Raw genomic sequence first — 24,356 nt, forward strand, 5'->3', positions numbered from 1 at the left:
CTGAAAAAAAAATTCAAACCACAAAAATGTTTTAAAAAATAAACTGTGAAGGGGCTGGGAAGGTGGCTCAGTGACAGAGCGCTTGCCTTGCATGCATGAGGCCCTGGGTTTGATTCTTCAGCACCACATAAGCAAAAAGAAAAAAGCCGGAAGTGGCACTGTGCCTCAAGTTGTAGAGTGCTGGCTTTGAGCATAAAAAGGCTTAGGGACAATGTCCAGGATTTCCAAACAAAAAAATAAACTGTGACAATTTACCAGATACCCACCGGTGAGTCACACACAGACTGCAGATGTATTTCAATAGCTAATGTGTGTGTGTGTGTGTGTGTGTGTGTATGTATGTGTATGTGTACCTGTGTGTGTATAAGGAGACATCCCAATTTGCCTTAAGTGTTTTAATATAAAACTTTAATAATGGTGTTAAAAACTTAAAATTGTTATTTATTAAAATTAGTATTACTTTTATTAAAATTATTTATTACCTTAATTCTGAAGTACCAAATACAATATTCAATGCCACTTTTTAAATCGTTTTTGAATCAGAATAATTTTCCTTTATGTTATGAAATTTCAATGATTAATCCTTCCGTACCACCTTTTACCAAGGATAATTAAGATTTGACAATATTTTGACAGCTAATGAAATAGAGTCAATATATGGTACTGAAAAATATTCTTTATAAATCACTTTGTTTTGACTCTCCATTTATATTACTAGTCCATCAAAAGTTAACTTGAATCAGTTACTGATGGCTCTTACATATAATCTTAGCTACTGCAGAGTCTAAGAACAGAAAGATGGTGGTTTGAGAAGAGAAATTCAGAAAGCCCCATGGCACCCATACCCCGGTTCACTGGCATATGTTTATCATCTGAAACTCTAGAGGAAGCTGAGATTGGGAAGACTGGGGTACCAGGCCAACCCAGGCAGAAGAGACTCTGTCTTCACAAAGGGAAACCAGATGCAGTGACACATACTTTGTCATCCCAGTGATGATGGAGAGCCTAAAATAGGTGTATCACAGCTAAGGTACCTCCCTGGACAGGAAGCAAGAATCTAGCCTTAAAATAACCAGTGAATGGCAGCATTGGTGATACAGCTCAATGGTATTGCAGCATTCTAGTAAGCATGAGGCCCTGAGTTCAAACCTCCAATTAACTTGAAACAACAGCATGTACCCAAGCAGATTTCAATAGTAGCTGTTATTAGGTAATAGATCCACTATTACATAATACATAAGCTTTCCATATTAACTGGATTGTAAAATGTAAAAGATAAGCACTTTATGCCTTGCATTATGAATTTTAAAATATGGATGCCTGGCTCCCATCCTTAGCAGTCTTTGTATTTTGGCCAGAAGATTCTTTTGGGTGGGTTGCTGTCTTAGCCATCCCAGCCACTGTAAGATGTTTAGCCTTCTCCCTGGCCCCTACCTATGTGATACTTTTAGCTCCTCCCTGAGTTATGCCAACCCAAATTATCTCCAAGCACCACCAAACACCATCAAGGGTGGGGCAGATGCAGGGGGGAGCAGAAGGGTGTTGAAAACGCAACTTTATTGAAAAACTACTGACACATGGACATGTGGGAACTTATATTGACATATTTTAAAAATCTCTTTATGTAGTTTTAGCAACAAACAATATAACTAACCAAAAAAGTGAGATGCATTAGCCTGTCTCATAAAATATTTAGATAGAATAACAGTAGGAAACTTCCTAAAATCAGTTAACTCTGGCTCTGTATTGTAGCAGTTGTTTTCTGCCCTGGACGCTTACTATAGGAAACAAGTTATTGTAAGCCAGGAGAGCCTTTGGCCTTCCCTCCTGTCCAGATACTTTTATCCATGATCAGGATAGCAGCTACATTTTCCCTAAAGACACATAAGTACTTTGGAAGCCCAGGAATGACCAATGGGATTTCACAGTGTCTTCTGACCAGTGTTAAATTAACCCTCTCCATGATAAGGACCACTGGGACATCAGGGTAAGAGGCGACCACAGACACTAAGGTGGAAGGTCCGTGGGAATTCTTTGGGAGCTGCCCTTCCATCCCAGTATCCTCAGCCTTTTGTGTGGTCTTAGTGACTCAGGAAGTAGTGTACATAACCATTGATTGACATACTTTAAGTTATCAGAAGGCTCCACGATGGAGTAAACACATTTTAGTCTTTGACATCAAATTTGTTTGAAATGTCATTTACATTTCAATGTAATGTGATTTATATTATAGAAATCTAACACAAATGAAGCAATAAGATACCTGTCAATGATATCACCAGAGGTTCTCTCTCTAACCTGCTATGTGGCTGCAAATTTTTAAAATATATAGACATATTTAAGAGTTCACATATGTTTGGAACAGATCTCGCTGAAGCTAGAATGAACAGAATTTTGATTCCGTAGACCCTTGTTTCAGAACTCCTCACCTGAGTAGAGGTCACTCAGTGGATATGTTATCTCTCCAGGGCTCAGTCAGCAGCCCTTGTAATGACCTCTAGTGGAAGGAAGCATTATAGCCCATTCTCTTGGTGTATACTTGATGGTGTCCAGATGATTTTCTCAATATCCTTGTGTTTGCACAAACTCAGCTGTGGTGTTCATGGGATGAGACCAGAGCCCATCTAAGAAGTCGCCCTTTTGATTGTGTGTTTGTCAACGTGTTAGCCTGACAGGGCTGCAGGACCAGCTGTGGTGGGGTAGCAATGAGTACGGGTTACAGATGATCCCCTGTGGGTATTTGCAGCTAGGTTCAAAGTTCTTACCTCATGGGCAGAACATAGTACAGTCTCTCTCTTTTTAAATGAGCTAGTTAGAATATTCACTAGATACCACCATATTATATATTTATTCACTAATTTTTATTTTATTTATTTTATTATATATATTATATATATATATTTTTTTACAGTCCTGGAATTTGAACTCAAGGTCATATTCTTACTCAGTTTGCTTGCTAGACTGGTGCTCTATCACTTGAACTTGGTCTCCAGCCCTGGTTTTTACTAGTTATTTTGGAGACACATTTGCTTTGTGAACTTTTCTTCCTGCTTTGAACCACATTCTTGCAGGTGTCCACCTGCAAGAATGGATTACAGATGTGATCCACCACTAATTACATCACTCAATTCTTGTAACTTTTTATAAATAACATACTATACTGAGTAGAAAACTCATTTGACTCACAAGCTAAACTCTACATAAGTAGGGCATCATTACCATCTTTTAACCATACTCACGAATTGTAGGTTTGAGGTTTTTGCAGGGAGGAGAAAAATGGCACCTAATATTAAACATTGAGACTACACTATTAAAATTATAAAATGATAGAAGATCCTCATTCTTTCATATGCTGTGTGGTGACAGGAATGTTTCGCTGTAGTTTGTTTTGGATTGCCCTTTGCTTCTCACATAAACTGTCCAGATCCCAACTTCATGTGTTCTCTGTGTCTCTCACAGGATTGGAGGAGCCATTCCCACAGTCTTCTCCTACTTTGCTGAAGTGCTGGCCCGGGAGAAACGGGGCGAGCATCTCAGCTGGCTCTGCATGTTCTGGATGATCGGTGGCATCTATGCTTCTGCCATGGCCTGGGCCATCATCCCACATTATGGTAAGGAGCTAGCCTTACACCAGCCAGGGGATATTTGGTTTTGATTTAGTTTTCACATCCACCTCCACTTTCCTCTCTTCCGCGTGCTGTCTTAATGACAACTCTGTGCTCATCATGTTTCTCCTTTGCGAGTACCAAAAGGATTTACTTTGTGTATAAACATCTGTGTAAAGCAAGAGAATGTCAGCTGATCCTTTATGTATAGAACCTTCTTTTATATATACGTGTAAGAGGAAAAGTCCTTTACTGCATATTCTTACAACTCTCCTGGTTGCCCAAATGCATGAGAATGTTTTCCCCCACCAACCAGGTCTTGAACTTCACTCAGTTCCAACACTATCTGTTTGAATTTAAAGTCCTGTCCTGCAGATTAAAGATGCAAATCCACAGGACTATACCCCTTTACATGCAAATTCCAAGCCCAAGCCTCTGGAACTTCTGACTGACCAGCAATGAAGTTGATCTTCCCATAGTCCTTGCCTCCTCTTTGAGCTCCATCATTTGCTAGAATGGTTCACAAATCTCAGGGAACCTCTGCACTTGAATTTTCCAGTTTATTTTCAAGACTATCACAAAGATGCAGATGAGCAGTCAGATGAAGATGTACCTAGGGTGAGGTGACCTCTTGTCTCTAATTTTAATGTCTTGCTTGTTTGGCTGGTGCTTTACCATTTGAACCATGCCTCTAGCCCCTTTTGTTCATTTTAGTACACATTAGAATTGACTAAAAGGCAAAGAAAAACCAAAGGAGGCATGGACAAAGTCGTTTATTTTACATCCCATAAGACGAGAAATAGCAAGATTGGTGTGAGAGCTCACAATAGAGAACCGTAGATCCTCTTCCCACACACGCTAACAAGTAGGCCAATAGGCAGGGATGCCCAAAATACAAAGGAGGTATAAGGATATGCCTGTCAAGAGTTGTCTTAAAGGCTACCCAAATCCATTTATATCTCATTGGGGAGAACTTTAACCCATGACCAGCAAAGAGGGGGTAAGTTGGGCTAGAGTGGAAGACACGATTACTGTCATGCTGCCATATCTCACTCTGCCTCTGGATAATCTATTAAAAATACTCCTACATTTCATAATCCATTTCAATTCACCCTCTGTATTAACTAGTTTGGGAATAAAAGTAACAGAAAATAGGTCTGGTTCACTTCATTAGAACAGGAATTTTTTAAAAGCTATTGGGCAGCTCACAGAATGGTTTGGAAGGCCTCAGTAGCACCAATAATAATTAATAATAATAATAATTTTGAAAAATGGATGACAATGGATGGTGAGGATACAGAGGAAATGCATTTTTCATGCGTGGCTGAGGGAATACAAAACAATGCAGCTACTATGGAAAATACGTCAGCAGTGTCTTAAAGTTGAAATATACACCTAACATCACCCAGCAGCTGCACTGCTGGGAAGAAATGGAAATGTATATCCATCTGAAAACTTACGATTCTTCAAAACACCTTTTATGGTAATTGCCGAAAACTACAAACTTAAATGGCCTTAACACAATGGAATGCTACTACCAATGAAAAGAAAGAAACAATTCAATAATGTGTGGACCTTTAGGATATATTTCTGAGTGCAAAATCTAATTTCAAGGGATTATTTATATGACATTTGAGGAATGGAAATATAAGAGATGGAGAACAAATTAAAGGTTACCAGGGCAGCATGGTGGTCAGGGGAGAGGCATGCCTGTGGCTATAAAGGAGTCACATTGCGAAGTTCTTGGTAGGCTACATCACTACATATGTGATAAAGTAACGTAGGACTGTATATGGTTGACCCTTTGTCCTCATGGGTTCCACATTTATGGAATTGATCAACTATGGACCAAAAACATTTGGGAAAATGCACCCGCACTTCACATCTACAGATATTCTTCTTTTTTGGGGGGGGGTCCAGTCATGGGGCCTGAACTCTGGGCCTGGGCGCTGTCCCTCAGCTCTTCAGCTCAAGGCTAGCACTCTACCACTTGGAGCCACAGCGCCACTTCCAGCTTTTTTTTTTCTGCTTTTGTGGTGCTGAGGAATTGAACCCAGGGCCTCATGCATGCAAGGCAAGCGCTCTACCACTGAGCTACCTTCCTAGCCCATACAGATATTATTCTAAACATTTCCCTAAATAGTATGACATTACAACTACTTACATAATATCTGCACTGTATTAGGAGTTCTAAGTAATCTAAAGATGATTTAAAGTACTCAGGAGGGCACCTGCAGGTTATGTGCAAATACTAAGCTAAGGGCTTAATCATCCACAGGTTTTTGTATCCAAAGGGGCTTATGGAACAACTCCTCTGCAGATATAGTTTTATACCTGTGCTAATATCGCATGGTACTTTCCTACTTTCAAAATTGTGCTATAGTTCTGTAAAATTAGCCATTGAGGGAAACTCGGTCACCTGTACATGGGATTTCTCTTTGCAACTTTACATGAATTTATGATTATCTCAAAATTGAAAGTATAAATAAACTTTGAGCAATATACTTTGGAAGATAATTTTCCATATATTCTCTCACTTATTCTAATAATCTTGAGAAACAGCAATAGTGTTATTACCTTTTTTTAAGGGAGAACTTGTTGCATAGAAAAATTGTCATTTCTCAGTCAGGCACCAATGGTTCACACCTCTAATCTGAGTTACTCAGGAGGCAGAGTTCTGAGGATTAAGGTTTAAAGCCAGCCTGGGCAGAAAAGTATGGGAGATTGTTATCTCTGACCAGCAAAAAAAGTGGAAGTTGAGTATGGCTCCAGTTGTAGAGAACCAGCATTAAGAGGAAAAAGCTAAGACCTAGCACTCAAGCTCTGAGTTCAAGCTCCAATACTGGCACAAAAAGAAAAGAAGCTGAGATCTGAGAAACGCGGTTCAAAGTCAGCCCAGGCAGAAAAGTCCATGAGACTCTTATCTTCAATAAACCACCAGAAATCCAGAAGTGGTACTGTGACTTAAGTGGAAGAGTACTTGCCTTGAGCTGAAGAGCTGAGGAACAGGACCCAGGCCCAGCGTTCAAGTTCCAAAGGAAAGAAAGAAAGAAAAAAGAGAGAGAGAAAGAAAGAAGCAAGGAAGGAAGGAAGGAAAAGAAGCAAGCAAGAAAGGAAAGAAAGGAAGGAGGAAGAAAAGGAAGAAGGAAGGAAGGAAGGAAGAAAGGAGTGGAGGGAGGTAGGGAGGGAGGAAAGGAGGAAGGGAGGAAGGGAGAAAGGAAGGAAGGAAGAAAAGAAGAAAAATGGTCATTTCCCAAAGCGATACAGATAATGGAAAAGTAGACATTAGAAACAGTCCTCTGATTCTTCACACTGAGCTTCAGACATGACGGAGTTAAGATGTTCCCAAAGAACAGCAAGGGAAGGGGGTAACAGTGCTTGACACGAAGTGTGCTCATTGCCTTACTCATGTAAGTGTAACCCCTCCGTACAGCATCTTTACAACAAAAGAAGAAGAGGAAAAAATCCAATAGGTCGCAGTCCTCTTACATTAAGACCCCACTCTCGTAACATTAGCTTCATTACATCCTTATAGGCCCATCTTCTGATCCATTGATTATTGGGAGGGGAGGTTTCAACCTCCAAATGTTGGGACATTCAATCAGTCCACCATACCACTCACTGTGGCCTTAAAACAAGGGACTCTCTGGTTACCAGAAAGCACTCTCCACTCTCTGAAGGCATTGGGTGCTATTTGTTTAATTTAATATTTTCATTGTTTGATATCTATTGCCAACCTAACTGGATCTTTTTCTCAGAAATAAGGTCTTGTTAGATTCTGTAAATACATAAGGATTCTTTCTCCATCTCCTTTATGTCTACATTTCTATATTTGGAAGCAGACAAAATACATGTGTATATGTCTGAGGGTTCTTTGGAAAGATCTGAAAATATTCTTGCTGGGCTGAATTCATCATTAACCCAATTAGATGCTTTATTCAAGGCCTACAATTAGCACCATTACTAAGTCTTGGTAACTAACTGCTGTGCTTCTCGATTAACTTCCACCTGGAGAGACATAAAATTTGTCCTCGCTTTCTGAAATGTTTCTCACTTTGGTGTTATGACCATTCTTTAGATTGCCACGAATGATCTTGAACTGGCTTTGAGGGAAAGAGATACAGTTTGGGGAAAGGTAAAGAAATCTTCCTAGCTGGGCATCAGTGGCTCATGCCTGTAATCCTAGCTACACAGGAGGCTGAGATCAGAGAATCACAGTTCAAAGCTTGTCTGAGAAGGAAAATCTGGGAGTTTCTTATAATAAACTACTTTTATGCCAGTACCAAGCTGTTTTGATTACTATGGCTTTGTAGTAGAGTTTGAAATTTGGTATTGATATTCCTCCAGCAGTGTTCTTTCCGTTGAAGAGCGTTTTTGCTATTCGGGGTCTTTTATTGTTCCATATGAATTTTTGGATTGCCTCTTCTATTTCCTTGAAGAATGAGGTTGGAATTTTGATGTATCGCATTGAATTTGTAGATAGCCTTGGGAAGTATTGCCATTTTCACGATGTTAATCTTTCCAATCCAGGAGCATGGGAGGTTTTAGAAAAAGGCAGAATTGGCACTATGGTTCAAATGGTAGAGCACTAGCCTTGACCACCAAGAGGCACAGGCCCAGCTCTCAGGCCTGGAGAGCAAACCCCAGGACTAGCACCAAAAATAAAAGAAAGAAAGTAAAAGAAAAGAAAAGAAAAGGAAAGAAAAAAAGAAGGAAAGAATTCCATCGTACCTTAACATAAAAGTTGCAGAAAGTAGTTATTGTTTTTCTCCCTTATGTATGATGGGGTCCCCAAAACATCCTTCCTTAATTTATCCAGATTGTCATGGCAAAAACGTGTAGAGCCACTGGTCTGTTTTTACTGTAATACTGTTATTTCAGTCAAATACTCAGATTTGACCTAAGGATTCCACACTTGCTAGGGAGGTACTCTGCTGCTCACCCACATCTCCAGCCCTTTTTGCACTGGTTAGTATTGAGATACAGTCTCACTTCCTGTCCAGATATGTGCCTAGATCACATCTTCCAGTTGTAGGCTTCCTGTTGTAGCTAGGATGGCAGGTGTACACTGCCATGCCAAGCCTCTTTCTATTCAGAAGAGAGTCTGTAGACTTTTCTTTCCTGGCTGTTCTGAAATCATGACCTTCCCTATCTCATCTCACCACTTAGCTTAAGATGATAGGAACACAACAAGACTCTCGGCTACAGATTGAGAAGGGGTCTTTCTGCCCACGGTATCCTCCTGCTCTTAGCTTCTCAAGTAGCTAGGATTACAGGCATGAGCCACCAGCATTTCATTTATAAGACTTAAGCCAAACTTTATTTTTTACATAACCTACCAGCAAGGGCATTGGTACTAAATAACCTAGCATTTCCCTATTGTCCTATGGTGTCATTTAGTGATTACATTGTATGTGGCTGCCCCATGTCGAAATCAAGTTGACCTTTGTGCTGTGTTACTTTTAGAGGATCTCAAGACAGTCCAAGGAGATCTTAGCAAATGTGCCATTTCACACAACTGGATCACACACAGGTACCTGTGTGACTAATTCCCTGAAAGGCATAATCAATGGCCTGGAATGGAGTCTTAGAAGAAGAGATCGAGATTGTTAAATGGGACAACACTTAAAGTTAAAATTATGATGGGGGTGGGGGAATCTGATGATGCAACAGAGCATTTCAAGTTTAGAGGATGAACTTCAGTTAAGGAATTGTGAGATCCTTTCTGGAACTTTGGAGCACGTTTCTACTTGGGAATTAATTGTTGCATTGACCACATGTTCCTCGCGCTCAAGCTCAACCCTCAAGAGGCTCTTCCTCCGTGCAGCCCCTCACTGTGGAATGTGCAGTGGGAGTTGAACAGGAGGACACTTACATGAGGTTGGAAAATAGCAGGCCTGTGTAGTATGGGAAGAACAGAGATTTGGCTCAAAATTTGGTAAATTAAGGGAAGCAAAATACAACAGAAGAAAATACGAGCTCGAGCAGAGTGGATAGTGACTCTAGAACTTTTTTTTTTTTTTGGTCAGTCGTGGGGCTTGAAATCTAGGCCTGGGCACTGTCCCTCAGCTCTTCAGCTCAAGGCTAGTGCTCTACCACTTGATCCACAGTGCCCACTTTTTCTGTTTATGTGGTGCTGAAGAATGGGACCCAGGGCCTCATGCATGCCAGGCAACACTCTATCACTGAGCCACCTTCCCAGCCCTAGAACTTTATTTTTGTGCCAGTACTAGTACTAGGGTTTGAACTCAGGGCTTGGGTGCTGCTGTTTAGTTTTTTCACTCAAGGTTGACATTCTACTACACAAACCACATCTCTTGTTCTAGCTTTTTAATAGTTAATTGGAGCTAAGAGTTTGGGCTGGCTTTGAACCTCAATTCTCAGATCACACTTTTTTGAGTAGCTAGGATTACAGGTAAAAGCTACTCGTGCCCAGCTGTGGCTCTATATATCAAACAAGAAAATACTTTTGTCTAATCTAGCTGTGGTGAAAGAGATGGGCTGTTTCAGCCGATTTTGTGTTCCTTATCCCATCTTCCCACCTGCTAGGAAATCAGTTGAAGGCTGTATTTTTCTCCGTCCAAATTATCCAGGAAAGAAGTGGATTCTAGGACTTTGTCTCCATTACCAATAATGGAACTGAGTCCTTATTTAAATTACTTGATGAATGGCATTTATTAGGCAAGCCTTCTGTGCCTGGCCCTACCCTGGATGTAGTGGAGCGTCCCAGACAAGACAGGCATCGAGAGAATTGTCTGGGCTGGTGACAGCAAAGGCCAGCACCTTGCTGCTCGTGCTCCCTGTTGGGGCCCATTGGTTTGAAGCCCTCCTTCTTCATATTCTGTGATGGACTTGGGAGGTCAGCTTGCTGGCCTTCCATTCCCATGTTCGTAGCAATAGAGATGGTGATATTAGTTAGAGGAGGTGAAGACTGGAAAGGAGTAGGACAGAAAGGGAGACTAAGCTGTGAGGAATCACAGGAGTCCTGGCTTCTTCATTTGGTTCAACAGTTTAAGACAGTAATGGCTAAGGACTTTGCTGACTTCAGGTAGCATACACAGTGAAAGTTATTGTATCATTGTTCTTGGTAGCTTGTGAAGATTTTCAGAACCCTCAGCTCATGATGCAGATAAAAATCAGATATGACAGTCTGGTCTGTAGAGAGGCCTGCTATGCAGAGACCCCCAGCGATAGAGCCATAGCAGGGCCAGCTCCCCTGAGGACATCCTCCCTCTGCTGGGTATGGTCTGTGCTCCGGTCTTCCCTGGAGCCACTCTGTCTGTCTTGCAGACAGAGGGTAGCATCAGAATCTGAATAGTTGGAGCCATTGACCCTGGGCCTTACCAAGGCTTCCTTCTACCCACTTCTTGTGTCTAATGCACAAGAGAAATATGTTTCTTTTCTACTCAGCAATTCTGAACTATAAAGCCTGAGCGCAAATCTTACTTACCTTTTATTCCTCCTCAGTACTAGAACTGGAACCCAGGACTTTGCACACCACAGGCAAGCTCTACTGCTGAGCAACATCCTCCACTCCTCTTGGCCCCTAACTAGTCCCTGGCTTACCTGTAGTGAGTGCTTTGTTAAGTGAGTCCCAGGCCATGATGGCAGACCCCCCCACCCCCATACACCTGGTCAAAGGCAATAGCTTCCACTTAATTTTTTATTAAGTACTCTTGAGCTGTGAGGTTATTTGTTTCCTCCAATGAAACATCCTGTTCCAGAATAGGTTCCTATCCTGGTGGTGGTTGTGGCTGATGAGGCTTGCAGAGAAGGAAATCACTGGGTTCTAGTGGGTCTCAGGAAGCTGAGACCCCTGCAGTTGCTATTTCCCAGACCAGTGAAATCCTAAGGACCTCCCCCACTACACATCACCCACCCAAGGCTTTATCATTGCAAAGCTGCTGCTGGAGTACTGTCATTGGGAGTGATTCTTTAGGTTTTGGGTTGTTTTTATTTTCTCTCTTTTTTCTAGCCTGTGATTCATATTTGATTTCTAAAGCATCCTCTCCATAGTCTGTGCAGACTTCTCAAGAGACTGAGACTGTTGCTCTGCTTAATGTGTCAGGCATGGGCTAGCTACTGTTAGAAAGGATCATATCCCCCTGTTAAGAACCAACTCCAAGGCTGGGCATCGGTGGCTCATGTCTGTAATCCTCACTACTCAGGAGGCTGAGATCTAAAGATTGAGGCTCAAAGCCAGCCTGGGCAGGAAAGTCCATGAGACTCTTTATCTCCAATAAAACCACTCATAAAACCAGAAGTGGCACAGTGGCTCAAGTGGTAGATCACTAACCTTGAGTTGAAGAGCTGAGGGACAGGGCCCAGGCCAAGTTCAAGCTCTATGACCGATGAAAGAAGGAAAGAAAGAAAGGAAGGAAGGAAGGACTCCAGCCAAAGCAGATTCACTTGAACATTTCTCCAAGAAGTCTCTCAACTTGGTCACGGTCTGAAACTGAAATGCAAGGTTCACAAGTGAGAAAGCAGAAGAGGAATCAAAGTGGCCCTAGCATTTGTCTGTGGCTCACAACAGAGAAACCTTAAAGCAAGAAGGCACTGCAAAGTCAGAAAATTAAGTCTCAGGTTCACATGCCTGATGCTGTGTACCATGAGTCATGGCAGGATGTGACAAGGGCGGAAGAATCCAGAACTGAGCAGTAAGACAGCAATGAAATCATGAACCTGCCCTGCAGATGTCTATGATTTTTGTGTTTGGAACTCAGGGATCAGAATTGGGGAGAAATAATTTCTACTTACCTGTTGGCAAAAAAAAAAGGTTTATGTTTACCTCTCTTTGTTATTGCACTGTTCTTACAATAAAAGATATTTTAATTCTTCAATTTTTACAGCTATCCCATGAAGTAAATACCAATGTTACCTGCATGATACAGGCAAGGGAAAGGAGACTAAGAGAAGTTAGGTGGCTTGCTCATGGTCATGGAAGATCTGGATTCCAGAACCACCTCTGCACCGCACCTCCAAGGCATCACACTCTTGATGGCTCCTCTCTTTTGCTTCCTATCCTACTGGGCTTGCACTATGGGCCCACTGGTACTCAATGCAGCCCAGGCACAGCTTTGTAAAAATCTCTCCAAGCTCAGGGACAGTGCTCTTCCTCTTATTGTCCCAGGATAGGTACCTCAATGACCTATACAGGACAGCAGTTTCATCTAGAACCCATATTTTTATGAATCCTGGCTAAAAGTAGAATCCCTACTTTCTGTGTCTGCTAGGCATAGGCATATGACAGAGACATGATGACCATTCAGAGATATCCCTGTCTTTGCCAGACTTTTAAGAGTCATGTGTGGTGTCATTTGAGAGTCTGGGGATCTCCATTAGACAGACGAAGTACACTTCCAGCTTTCAAATTTCTTCCTTTCTTCCTTCAGCTTAAGCAATTACAAATGAGTTGTGAAGTGGAAGAGGACCAAATGTTTCCTCCAAGCAGACAACCCAATCTCTTGGCTCACTTATTTGCCATTTGGACTTGGGATGCAAGTCTTTTACTAAAGGGTTTGGTTACTAGAAGCCTCATCAGCTGGCCCTCATTCCTTTGAGACTCTCACCTTTATATTAACCTGCCTCAAGTCCTTTCTTTGTCACTTTCAAACCTCTAAGTTCCAAAGCTAATGTGTAGTTAGCCTCTAACCTTGCTGGTTTAGGGACAACAAGACACCCATCAAAGGAGAGAAAGAGAAGATATGTGAACAGTGGCCTTATTCCATGGGGATCAAATACAAAAGCCAAAGCCTTTCCTTCTCAAAGCTTTGCTAAGGTTGGCCCACAGTGAAGCTTTGCTAAGTTTGGCCCATAGAGATTGACAGCTAAAAGTGAGGAAGATACTTGACTGAGATGCTTCTGAAGTACATTCTGTGGTGTGGTCATTCTAGAGAACAACTCAATGGTATTTGCCAAAATACATAACCATATACATGCTGACCAAGCATACTCCACCCCTAATACATGGAAAGAGAAATGCATATGTAAATTGTAGGGGCCATGCATAAGGTGTTCATAGAAATGTTTCTTGGGAAAGAAGATGGGACAGTTTGCCTGTCCATTATCAGGGGAATAACTATGTGCATTAATTAGAAACAATCCTGACAATGTGCTATATCATGAAAAACAACTGGGTGAAAAGAATAAGAAAATATTGAGGACTAGTTCTTGTCACCATAATGTAAAGGAGAAGACATGCGGCTTACGTTTACAAGGATTTATTCACATTCCAATCGACCAAGAAAGTGGTGGGAAGGAAGGAGAGTGGGGAACGTTGATAAAAGGACTAAGTAATGGTGCACACTATGAGATAATGTGCTAGTGGGAGGGTAATTAATTCAGCCTGAGGTCAAAAAGGAAAAATAAAATGTCAAGGTCTTCATTGGAGTTCATTTTAATTATTCATTTATGCAAAATTAACTGAGCATAAGATGTGTAAAGAACAGAAATAAAGTAGTGCAATGAGTTCTAGACTAAGAATGAGAGACCTTTCCTTGAACTGCTATATCTTTGTGTCTCTTGCCCCTCATTAACTAGAAAATGTTTACTACCCCCTTAACTCTACCATGGCATTCTGGGGTCTTTGTAAAGGCTGGAAAATAGATCTCTAGCCAGTGTAGTAATGTCTCTATGGAGTGTAGGTATAGTCAGAGGAAACTGGAACCTGAGAACACAACACAGCCATAGTCATTTCCAAGGCCCCCAAACACCCCCACAGTGTTTGGCTTCTAGCCCTCAGAGACAGAGATGTCACCATTCTGTGTAACAGATCGATCGCCAAAGCTTAGTTTTCCCATCTAATTTACAATCTGTTTACTTGGATAAATATGTAAGATGGTGGACTGGTTGATTAGCTTGATTTAATCATTTCATAATATAAATGCCCTGTATACCAAAGCAGCATACAGAGGTCTAGAGGTTGTAGTGGTAGAGCAAATGATTAGCATGTGTGAAATTTCAGCACCAACATGCATGCACGTACATTTGCACACACACACAGCATCACTCATTATACATCATAAATATATAATATATAAAATAATTATGTGTCAATTCTTTTAAAAGACACAAAAATTAACCCACTGATGCTACTGCAGCCAATGGTTTATATGGTATCTTCTGGTTTGGGGTAGTTTGTTATTTAAATTTGTGGTGTGTGTGTGTGTGTGTGTGTGTGTGTGTGTGTGTGTGTGTGTGGATTCCGAGGCCTGGGTGCTGTCTCTGAGCTTTTTTGCTTGCAGCTAGTGCTTCCGGCTTTTGGGTGGTTAATTGGAGATAAGAGTCTCAGACTTTCCTGGCCATTCTGGCTTTGAACTGCATTCCTCAGCTCTTAGCCTCTAGAGTAGCTAGGATTACAGGTGTGGCCCACCAGCACCAGAATAAAATGTATTTTATGTCACAGCCATGAAGCTTCATTAATTCACAACATGGAAGGACAAGCTCCACTAGGGAGGCTCTGTGTGTATAATCTTGTAAAACTGCTTCATTGTTTCTTTAAGGAGTTATACATTGTTATAAGCCAGGATGTATACAGGCGTAGCAGTGAATTTTTTTAAATAAGCTTTTTGTTGTGAAAATACTGTGCAGAGGGGTTATAATCACATGAGCAAGGTAATGAGTACATTTCTTATCAAGCAAAGCAGTGGATTTTTATGCTATCACATCTGATTCAATAACTATTTAAATATAATGAAACTAGTTATCTAGAAACACCTATATTCTTAGAAGTACCTAAGCTGCAGTAATGTAATAGTTACCCTTTTGTTCTTACAAAATTAAATATACTTATCAAAAATCATACTGAGCCTTATAGTCATGGTTACACCAGTCTCTGCATGTTTCCAAAAAATTATGACTGATTCCAGAGAACAATTTCAAGTACATGCCCCTTTTATCAAACCTCTCATTAATACTTTCAAGGTTTGCCTGAAATGGCCATATGTGAGATCTGGCAAATGGCCAATGGAAAATTTTTAGCAATAAGAAGCCAATGCTTTGTGTCTTTGGTGGACTACTTTTCACATTGGAGGGAATCAAAGAGGTTAAGTTTTATTCTGATACATTGTTGTGGCTTCTCGATGGGGGAGAGATTTTAGCAGCAAATCGCAAGCTGATTTCAGTCTTCTGTTCCCGCTGGCTGCCTACATATCACAGTGCCAGTGCCCCAAAACAAAAGCACCCTGGCAGACTTCTCCCTCTGGTACACACTTTGAGGCTTCCTTTATGCAGTATATTGTAGCCAATCAAAAGGGCAACCTGTGCTTACCTGATTTATAGTAAAGGTGATGTGGGTGAGTGATTTCACAGTGCTCATCCGGCAGTGACTGTAATCGGGAGATAAAAGCCAGAGCAGCTATGCACACTGGCCAGGCTGCATTAAAATTATTTACCACATTTCCTAAGGCAGGGACATTTGATTGCTTAAGATAGAAGGACTAATATAGTTAAAGGCAATGCATTCATGTTTCAATTTGCATTTAAAGCCAGCTCACATTCAAATCGTTCTAGCTATTAATTTAGCCTTTGAAAAGCATACCTAAATGTGAGTTAATTTATATTTTTCTATAAGAGAATCTTTAAAAAAACACAAAATAAAAGGAGATTTATCCATACAGAAAAGGGAGGAGAAGTAAGAAAATAGAAATGAGGAATGCAATGATAACAGACACAAAGTCAGGAAATAAATGCAGAGATGCAACTAGGCACTGGTGGCTCACATCTGCAATTTGAGCTACTCAGGAGGCTAAGATCTGACTAAGCCAGCTCAGACAAATCCATGAGACTATTATATTCAGTTAGCCAGCAGAAAGGTAGAAGTAGAGGTAGAGAGCTGGCCTGGAGTGAAAAAGCCAAATGAAAGTGAAAGACCTTGAGTTCAAGCTTCAGCATTGACATTATGAAAGGAAGGAAAGGGAGAAAGAGAGGGAGGAAGAGAGGGAGAGAGAGAGGAAGGAAGGGAAGGAAGGAAGGAAAGGAAAGGAAAGAAAGAAGGAAGGAAGGAAGGAAGGAAGGAAGGAAGGAAGGAAGGAAGGAAGGAAGGAAGGAAGGAAAGGAAGGAAAGGAAAGAAAGGAAGGAAGGAAGGAAGATGCCACAAAATGTCTTGGCAGCAAGATGAACAAGGCTTTGTTTGATTTCCTGTGCTGTTTTGTTAGGGGGGTTTTCTAAGGTATAATATGCATTCATTGGTGAAGTGTTCTGTAGCAGAGCTAACAAAAAACCCCACTAAGGTTGGGGTCTAAATATATTTATGAAGAGATATTGGATTTACAAAGAAACATAATAAAAATCAAATCCATATAATTGAATACAAGCAATAATATAATATTGGGTAGTGCAGCTTGAAGCTGAGAACACAGAATTTTGTCATTGAGGTGTACTGTGAATGCATATATTGAAACCTCAGGCTATCAATTTCCTATGGCATTTATTTAGTGCAAAAAATTACTTAAGACAAAAACAAACAAGCATTAATAAAACATTTGTTGACTTAGCTACAGATCCAGTAGCAAACATCATGATTTTTCATGTCTACATTTTTTTTCTTTTCCATTAGCTCAAATACACATTTTGTCTGGTTTCTTAATTGTGTCTCCTACAGTTGAGCACAATTCTTCTTGCATCTTGGTAGATTAAAGTGGAGAAGAGACAGTTGGTGATATGCGCTGTCTCCATTCCATCAATCCTGAAATATTTGTATATTTTAGAAGACAGACTGAGCCAGGCACTGATGGCTGACGCCTGTCATCCTAACTACTCATGAGGCTAAGATCCAAGGATTGGATTCAAAGCCAGCCCAGGCAGACAAATCTGAGAGACTTATCTTCAATTAACCAGCAGAAAGCTGGAAGTGAGGGAAGTATGGCTCAAGTGGTAGAGCAGCCAGCCTTGAGTGAAACAAACAAGATTTTAAGGCCTTGGGTTCAAGTCCCACAATTGGTACAAAAGAAAGACAGACTGATTTTCATCTAGAAATCCTTGCTGCAGAGATAGGTTCAGGGATTCATGTTTCCTTACAATGGTGCAAAGCCTTTTTGTCAGCTAAACCATTTGTTCCTGGGATGAAATGAGATGACTTTGGGGTGACAGATGTTCATGTACCATGTCAGCAGAATACTCTAAGACTTTTAATACAACTCCTTTTTTGTCGAGCGAGACTGGCTCTGTGGGACAGCAGCTTTTTAGTCTCTTCAGAGCTTCAGAATACATTTGATCTTTATGACCTAACTTTCAAAATTAAAGTAAATATGTTCATAGTCGTAAAACTTAAAGATAATAACTTTCACCGCTTGGAGTTGTTTCCCTCTGTGTTTTCTTAATTACATAGAATGCCGTTTCTCCCTTGCCATACCTGTTACACGTTATCGAATTTTATACACTTAGCATAGGGCTATCCTCGCTGTATAGTTATACTGCAGTGAGGCATGTAAATTAATCAGAATTTACATTGTCTTGACTCCTAGCCACGTCATATTTGTGTGTGGGCTTTGTGTGTGTTGTGTGTGTGTGTGTGTATGTACACACACACACACATACACACACACAGATGGATCCTGGGGCTTGAACTCAGGGCCTGGGACTCAGGAAGTTTTTGTGCTCAAGGATAATGCTCTACCACTTTGAGCCAGAGCTCCATTTCAGTTCTTTTGTTGTTAATTGGAGATAATAATAGTCTCACAGAACTCTGTCCCAGCTAGCTTTGCACCTCAGCCTCCAGAGTAGTGAGGATTACAGGCATTCACCACCAGTGGCTTCAATTTGTGGGTTTTTTTTAAAAATATATATATATAATTGCTTTCTCATAGAATTTTTGCCTTTGCCAGTCAATAATTACACTCTTTTCACTTGCCCAGATTTCTATGTGCATTTCACATTTTTCCCATGTCTGCTACAGATTTTTTAAGCATAATGAAACATATTAGGTGAGCTATTTTTCCACTGTGTTTTTGCAGTCATTCCTTGGGAGTTCTCAGTCCTTCTATATTTAAATTTTGCTGCGTGTCTGTCATTCTGGAACTTCTCTTCATTGTTCTTTTGTGTTGATTTACTGTTTCTGGGATACTTGAGACCTTTGACTTATGCTTTCCTTTTGATGAAGCACAATCTCTAACAAGTTCCTTAAAAAAAAGTTAAACAGAGCCAAGCACAATAGCATGCTTTCTTCATCCCAGCCAGCAGGAGGCTAAAATCACGAGGATTGAAGTTCCAGGGCCTGCCTAGGCAGAAAAATCAAAAAGATCCCATCTCAGCAGAAGAAGCTGAGTGTAGTGAAGAATACCTATCATCCCAGCTGTGGCGGGAATTGCAAAATAGGAAGAGAGTCATCTAGGTGTGTGCCCCGGGCAGAAAAAGAGACCCTAAGTCAAAAATAACCAGTGGAAAATGATCCAGAGCTGTGTGGCTCAGCCTAGCAAGCATGAGCTCACCTTTGAATGCTGGTACTGCAAAAGAAAAGAGGAAAGGAATTAAAGGAAAAAGAAACGAAGAAAGGAAAGGATAAAAAGAAAAGAAAAGGCAGAAGTTTTCATTCATCTGCTTTGCATTATTTGGTCTTCACATGGTCAACGGTCTCTATCAAACCATATACTAGATTATTAGCATAGCTGGAGATAGAATTCTAGGTTGTGACTAATTTTGCTTCAGGATGTTTTAGGATACAGCTACAATATTGTCTAACAAATTTGTTCTCTTTCCTTGCTGTATACACAATAAGACAGCATCGACCTGAACTCTCTGCTCCACTGTTGTTCCCTATAGTCCATCCTCAACAAAGAAGCAGGACGGTACATCCTGCCATTTTCTCCCCTCCACCTGCTGTGTCTTCTTATCACACCTGGAAGTAGCTCCAAGACCTTGCATTGGCCTACTTGGACCTGCTTGCTCTGGTCCCTGGCAAGCTTCACATGCTAGCCCTGTCCCTCACAGGTGAGCGGGCAGCCTGGCTGACCTTTCTCTGCTGTGGACACACCAAACACATTCACTTCTGTGTGCATTTGCACATGAAGTCCACTTTTCTGGAACCTTCCTTCTTCAGATATCCCTAGAGATGACCTCTTCACCATAGTGAAGTGCCTGCTCCTTGAGAACTATCCCAAGCTATTTAACTTAGAGCCCATCCATTCTATCTCCTTACACTGATTTATAATACACATCAACAACAACCTCTGCAATTAGAATAAACACCATATGAGCAGGAACTTTGTCTTATTTAACGTTAGGTATCCTGGAGCCTGAGACAGAGACTGTCATGGCAGTCTCCATAAAAATATTTGTAGGTCAATATCAAATAAAGTATCTGTGGACTGGGGCCTACGTATGGAATGTCTCACTCATTTGACAAATATCCATGAGCACCTGTCATACACAAAACATAATTCCAAAGCAAAAGACAAGACCTGTTTCTGCTTTCAAGGAGACATAGTCTAGCCCAGCACATTGAAAAGAATAGAATATAAAGCACAAATGTAATTTAAAATTTTCTAGTAACCACATTAAAAGTAAAAAGAGCCAGGTACTGGTGGCTCACGCCTGTAATCCTAGCTACTCAAGAGGCTGAAATCTGAGGATTTTGGTTCAAAACCAGCCCTGGCAGGGAAGTCCCTAAGACTTTTATCTTCACTAAACTACCAAAAAATCCAGAAGTATAGAATGCCTTGAGCAAAAAGCCTAGGGACAGCACCCATCCCAGAGTTCAAGCCCCATGACCAACCAAAAAATAAAAAAATAAAAATAAAAAAGCTTCTCACAAACTTTCCTGCCTGGGCTGGCTTTGTATTGAGATCCTCAAATCTTAGCCTTCTGAGTCAGCTTGTATTACAGGCATGAGCCATGGGTACCTCAGCCTCCAGTTTACTTTTCTTTTCTTTTCTTTTCTTTTCTTTTTTTTTTTTTTGGTGCTGGTCTTGAGCTCTTCAGCTCATCACTTGAGTCACAGCGCCACTTCCGGCTTTTTCTGCTAATGTGGTGCTGAGGAATCGAACCCAGAGCCTCGTGCATGCGAGGCAAGCACTCTACCACTTTCTTTGAGCCACTTTCCCAGCCCAGGTTTGTGATACTCATTATCTCCAATAAACTACCAAAAGAGCAAGAAGTGGAGCTATGGCTTAGTGGCAGAGCACTAGCTTTGAGCAAAAGAAGCTCAGGGATAGTGCTCAGGCCCTGAATTCAAGCCCTGGGACCGGCACACACATACACACCCACACCCCCCCCACACACACACGCACACACACACACAAAGCATTTAATTCTAACAATATATTTAACTCAATTAATATCCAAAATATAATCATCTCAACATATTGGAAAAGATATTCTACATTCTTTTTTTAATACAAGGTTTTCAAATCTGACGTGTTTTTATAATGTATCTCAATTCAGATGCAAGTTTTCATTGCAAATGTATAGTTTATATTTAAATTTCAAAATGCTTATAGTTGAAAATGTAGTTTCATATGCAAATTATTCCAAATCCAACCATTTTTTTTTTTTTTTGGTCCAGTCGTGGGGCCTGAACTCTGGGCCTGGGTGCTGTCCCTCAGCTCTTCAGTTCAAGGCTAGCACTCTACCACTTGAGCCACAGCGCCACTTCCGGCTTTTTTCTTTTTGCTTATGTGGTGCTGAGGAATCGAACCCAGGGCCTCAGGCATGCAAGGCAAGCGCTCTACCACTGAGCCACCTTCCCAGCCCCTGAATCCAACCATTTTTTGAATAATTGAATTCTCTAGAATTTTTTTTAGTTTCAATTCATTAAAAGCAAATAAAATCCTTCCTGCAGGTCCTGAGTCACAGTGACTCTGTTTCAGGGCTCCAAAGCCACGTGTGATATTGGACCACCCAAAGGTAGCAGCACAGGAAACATGTGTGAACACAAAGTAGACATACTCATAAAGAGATGGCAGAAGATAGATGAGGCCTGAACACTGCTGTCATTCATACATCCTCTTCCTCACAGAAGATTATCTCTTTAAGATTCAACTCAGCTGGGTGCTGGTGGCTCATGCTTGCAATCCTGGCTACTCAAGAAGCTGAGATATGAGGATCACAGTTCAAAGCCATCCCAGGCAAAAAAAAAAAAAAAGCAAAAAAGCTCATGAGACTCTTATCTGCGACTAGCAAAAAGCCAGAAGTGGAGCTGTGTATCAAATGCTAGCCTTGAGAGAAAATACTAAGGATGAGTACCTCAGCACCACATAAGCCCCACTACTGGCACAAAAACATAAACATGGTAGAGAGGGAGGGACAGTGGGAGGGAGGGAGAGAGATAGGGAGAGAAGTGAATGACCAACCAGAAGGCAACATGATAAAGCCCTAATTCTGTTAGGATGGAGAAGCCAAGTGCGGAGGGAAACCAAGATAGTACAAGGACAAGAGGCAAAGAAGCACATGGTTTATATGTCAGGTGTCATATGCTCCTAAGAATTCAGGAGGATGAGAGCTAAAAATAGAAGCCACTTTGAAATACTCTGACACACCTAAGCTCCACCGTTTTTCACAAGTTCATAACTTCAAGAACATCCTGGTCTTGGATTGTTAGGCTGTGTAAGTCTGTGAGTAGATTGGATTCCAAGGTCTGGGCCTGGTTTTCATGTTTGGTCAGCTATAATTTCTTCTAGCTCCTGCAAACCTCACTAATAGCAGCTCTTAAGTCTGCATGCTAATCGAAATGGTGAGCGATCTGTAGATTTGTAGCTAGCTTGGGGCAGTGTATGATTTATGGCCATTTGATCTAAAGATATTCAAAGGATGGAATTATTGGAGCCAGGAAGAGAGATGTGATTAATCAAAGAAGACAATTTACTAAATGGGTTGCTAAAACACTGCAGTAAAAACTAAAACCAGGACTCTAGTTCTGTCCTCTGGTGTGTGTGTGTGTGTGTGTGTGAAAGAGAGAGAGAGAGAGAGAGAGAGAGAGAGAGAGAGAGAGAGAAGAAATTTATTTGAGTCATGGCATAGTTTTAGACCTGTATGAATTTGAGTCTTTTCATTTTCCAGTATATTCTTTCATGTTATAAGGTATGGGAGTCTGTGGTTTTCATCTCCAAAAGTACTCTGCCATTAAGCAACTAGCATACACACTCCACTAGAAAGGATATACTTCTTAGAAAATGAGGAAAGAGGGCAAGGAAGGGAGTGTGCAGAACTACTTTGTATAGACCCAGCTTATTCCCAACAAAACAAGACATAGCAGCCACTTCCCTGTCTATGGGCACAGAGACCCCATCCCCACATTTGTGACTCTTCCTACTCCAACACACACACACACACATACACACACACACACACACACATACACACACACACACACACACGAATGGGCTGATTAAAAATGTGCTTGCCTAACACATATGAGACCCTGGGTTCAAACCCTAGAACAAAAATGAAGCCTTTGTTTTTCTTCAGCATTGGGGTTTGAGCTCAGGGCTTCACCCCTGCTAGGAAGTAGCTCAACCGTTTGAGCCATGCCTCTATGCCTCCAACCCTATTTGTTCAGGTTATGTTTGAGATAGGGTCTTGTTTTTTGTCCAGTCCAGTATGGATTTCAATCCCCTATTTATCGTCTTGTGTATAGCTGGGATGATATATCTGCCTAGATTTTTTTTTCCTGTTGATATGGGGTCTCATGCGGGTTGTTTTTTTTTTGTTTATTGCCTCGGCTGATCTGGAACTATTATCCTCCTGATCTCAACCTCCTGGGATTAAAGGTAGGATTATTGGTGTGAGCCACTGATGCCCAGCCCCTAATGCCATCATCTACCTATATCATGGTTTAAAAAAAAAAAGCAGGGACCTCTTTCAATGAAATTAGTGGAATAATTGTGAAATGCCCACAAATATTGGACTCACAGATGAATGAGATAGAAGCTACTAAAAAAAATGTGGCATCCCTACTTTTCCTCTGAAACTGTCTATTGAGGAAATAATTACAAATGATTTATTTGCTGAGATATATATTTGATGGCCTTTGCAGAATGGAAACTGGACAGAGATTAAAAATCCACAACTCAGAATCCTTTAGCCTCACCAGTGTTTCAATTTCCCATTGGTAAGATGCCAATGATGCTGATTAGCCTTGAAAAATTAAACAATTAAACCATTATCGGTACTGGGGTGACCTAAGTCAGTACTCAGGAAGAGAGGGAATAATAGCTAAGCAGACAATGACTGCCTGGTGACTTGCTGTGTGCAATAGATACAATACTAAACTTTTGCAGGTAAACATTCTTAATTAAATAGTATTTCCCAATGGACCTATGCTTTAATTCTTACACAGTTTCTGCCTATTTTTTACTGTTATTATCACTCACCAACAACTTCCCCTTCATCCATGTGGGGATACAAGTAGACTTTGTGGAGCACAAGAGAGAGAGGGGAAAAAACTCTCATTCGTGGAGTGCAGCTCATTTTCTCCTACTTATTAAAGTGTGTTTACCTCAGCTTGGGAGTTCTTACTGCTGGCCTGCCTGGTCCTTCACACACTAGCACTGAAACTGCCAAGGAGAAGACAGTAAGTAACGACATCTGGGAAGGAGACAAGTAGTCATTCTGTGCCCTTGACTGTTGCTGAATTTCAGCCAGAATTTTCTTTTTTTAATTGAGGACTAAAAGTGAGCTTTTCTGCATCAAAACTGAAAACATGTAGGAGAAAAATGAGGGAAGGGGTAAGAAATGTCCTTATTACCTTACTTGGGTAACTGTATCCCCTCTGTATATCACCTTAACAAAACAAGACAAAACAAAACACCTGAAAATAT

At 41.0% G+C, this 24,356-nt stretch overlaps 1 protein-coding gene across 1 annotated transcript in view; it reads left to right on the forward strand.

Annotated features, from left to right (window-relative positions):
• Sv2c (synaptic vesicle glycoprotein 2C) overlaps window positions 1-24,356 on the forward strand; it is a 139,548-nt gene that overhangs the window by 69,091 nt on the left and 46,101 nt on the right. The window contains exon 5 of the mRNA XM_013025245.1: window positions 3,460-3,611. Coding sequence (XP_012880699.1) covers window positions 3,460-3,611 — 152 coding nt within the window. The remainder of the gene's footprint in view (window positions 1-3,459; window positions 3,612-24,356) is intronic.

The sequence above is a fragment of the Dipodomys ordii genome, unplaced genomic scaffold, assembly GCF_000151885.1.
Source record: "Dipodomys ordii isolate 6190 unplaced genomic scaffold, Dord_2.0 Scaffold83, whole genome shotgun sequence".
NCBI lineage: Eukaryota > Metazoa > Chordata > Mammalia > Rodentia > Heteromyidae > Dipodomys > Dipodomys ordii.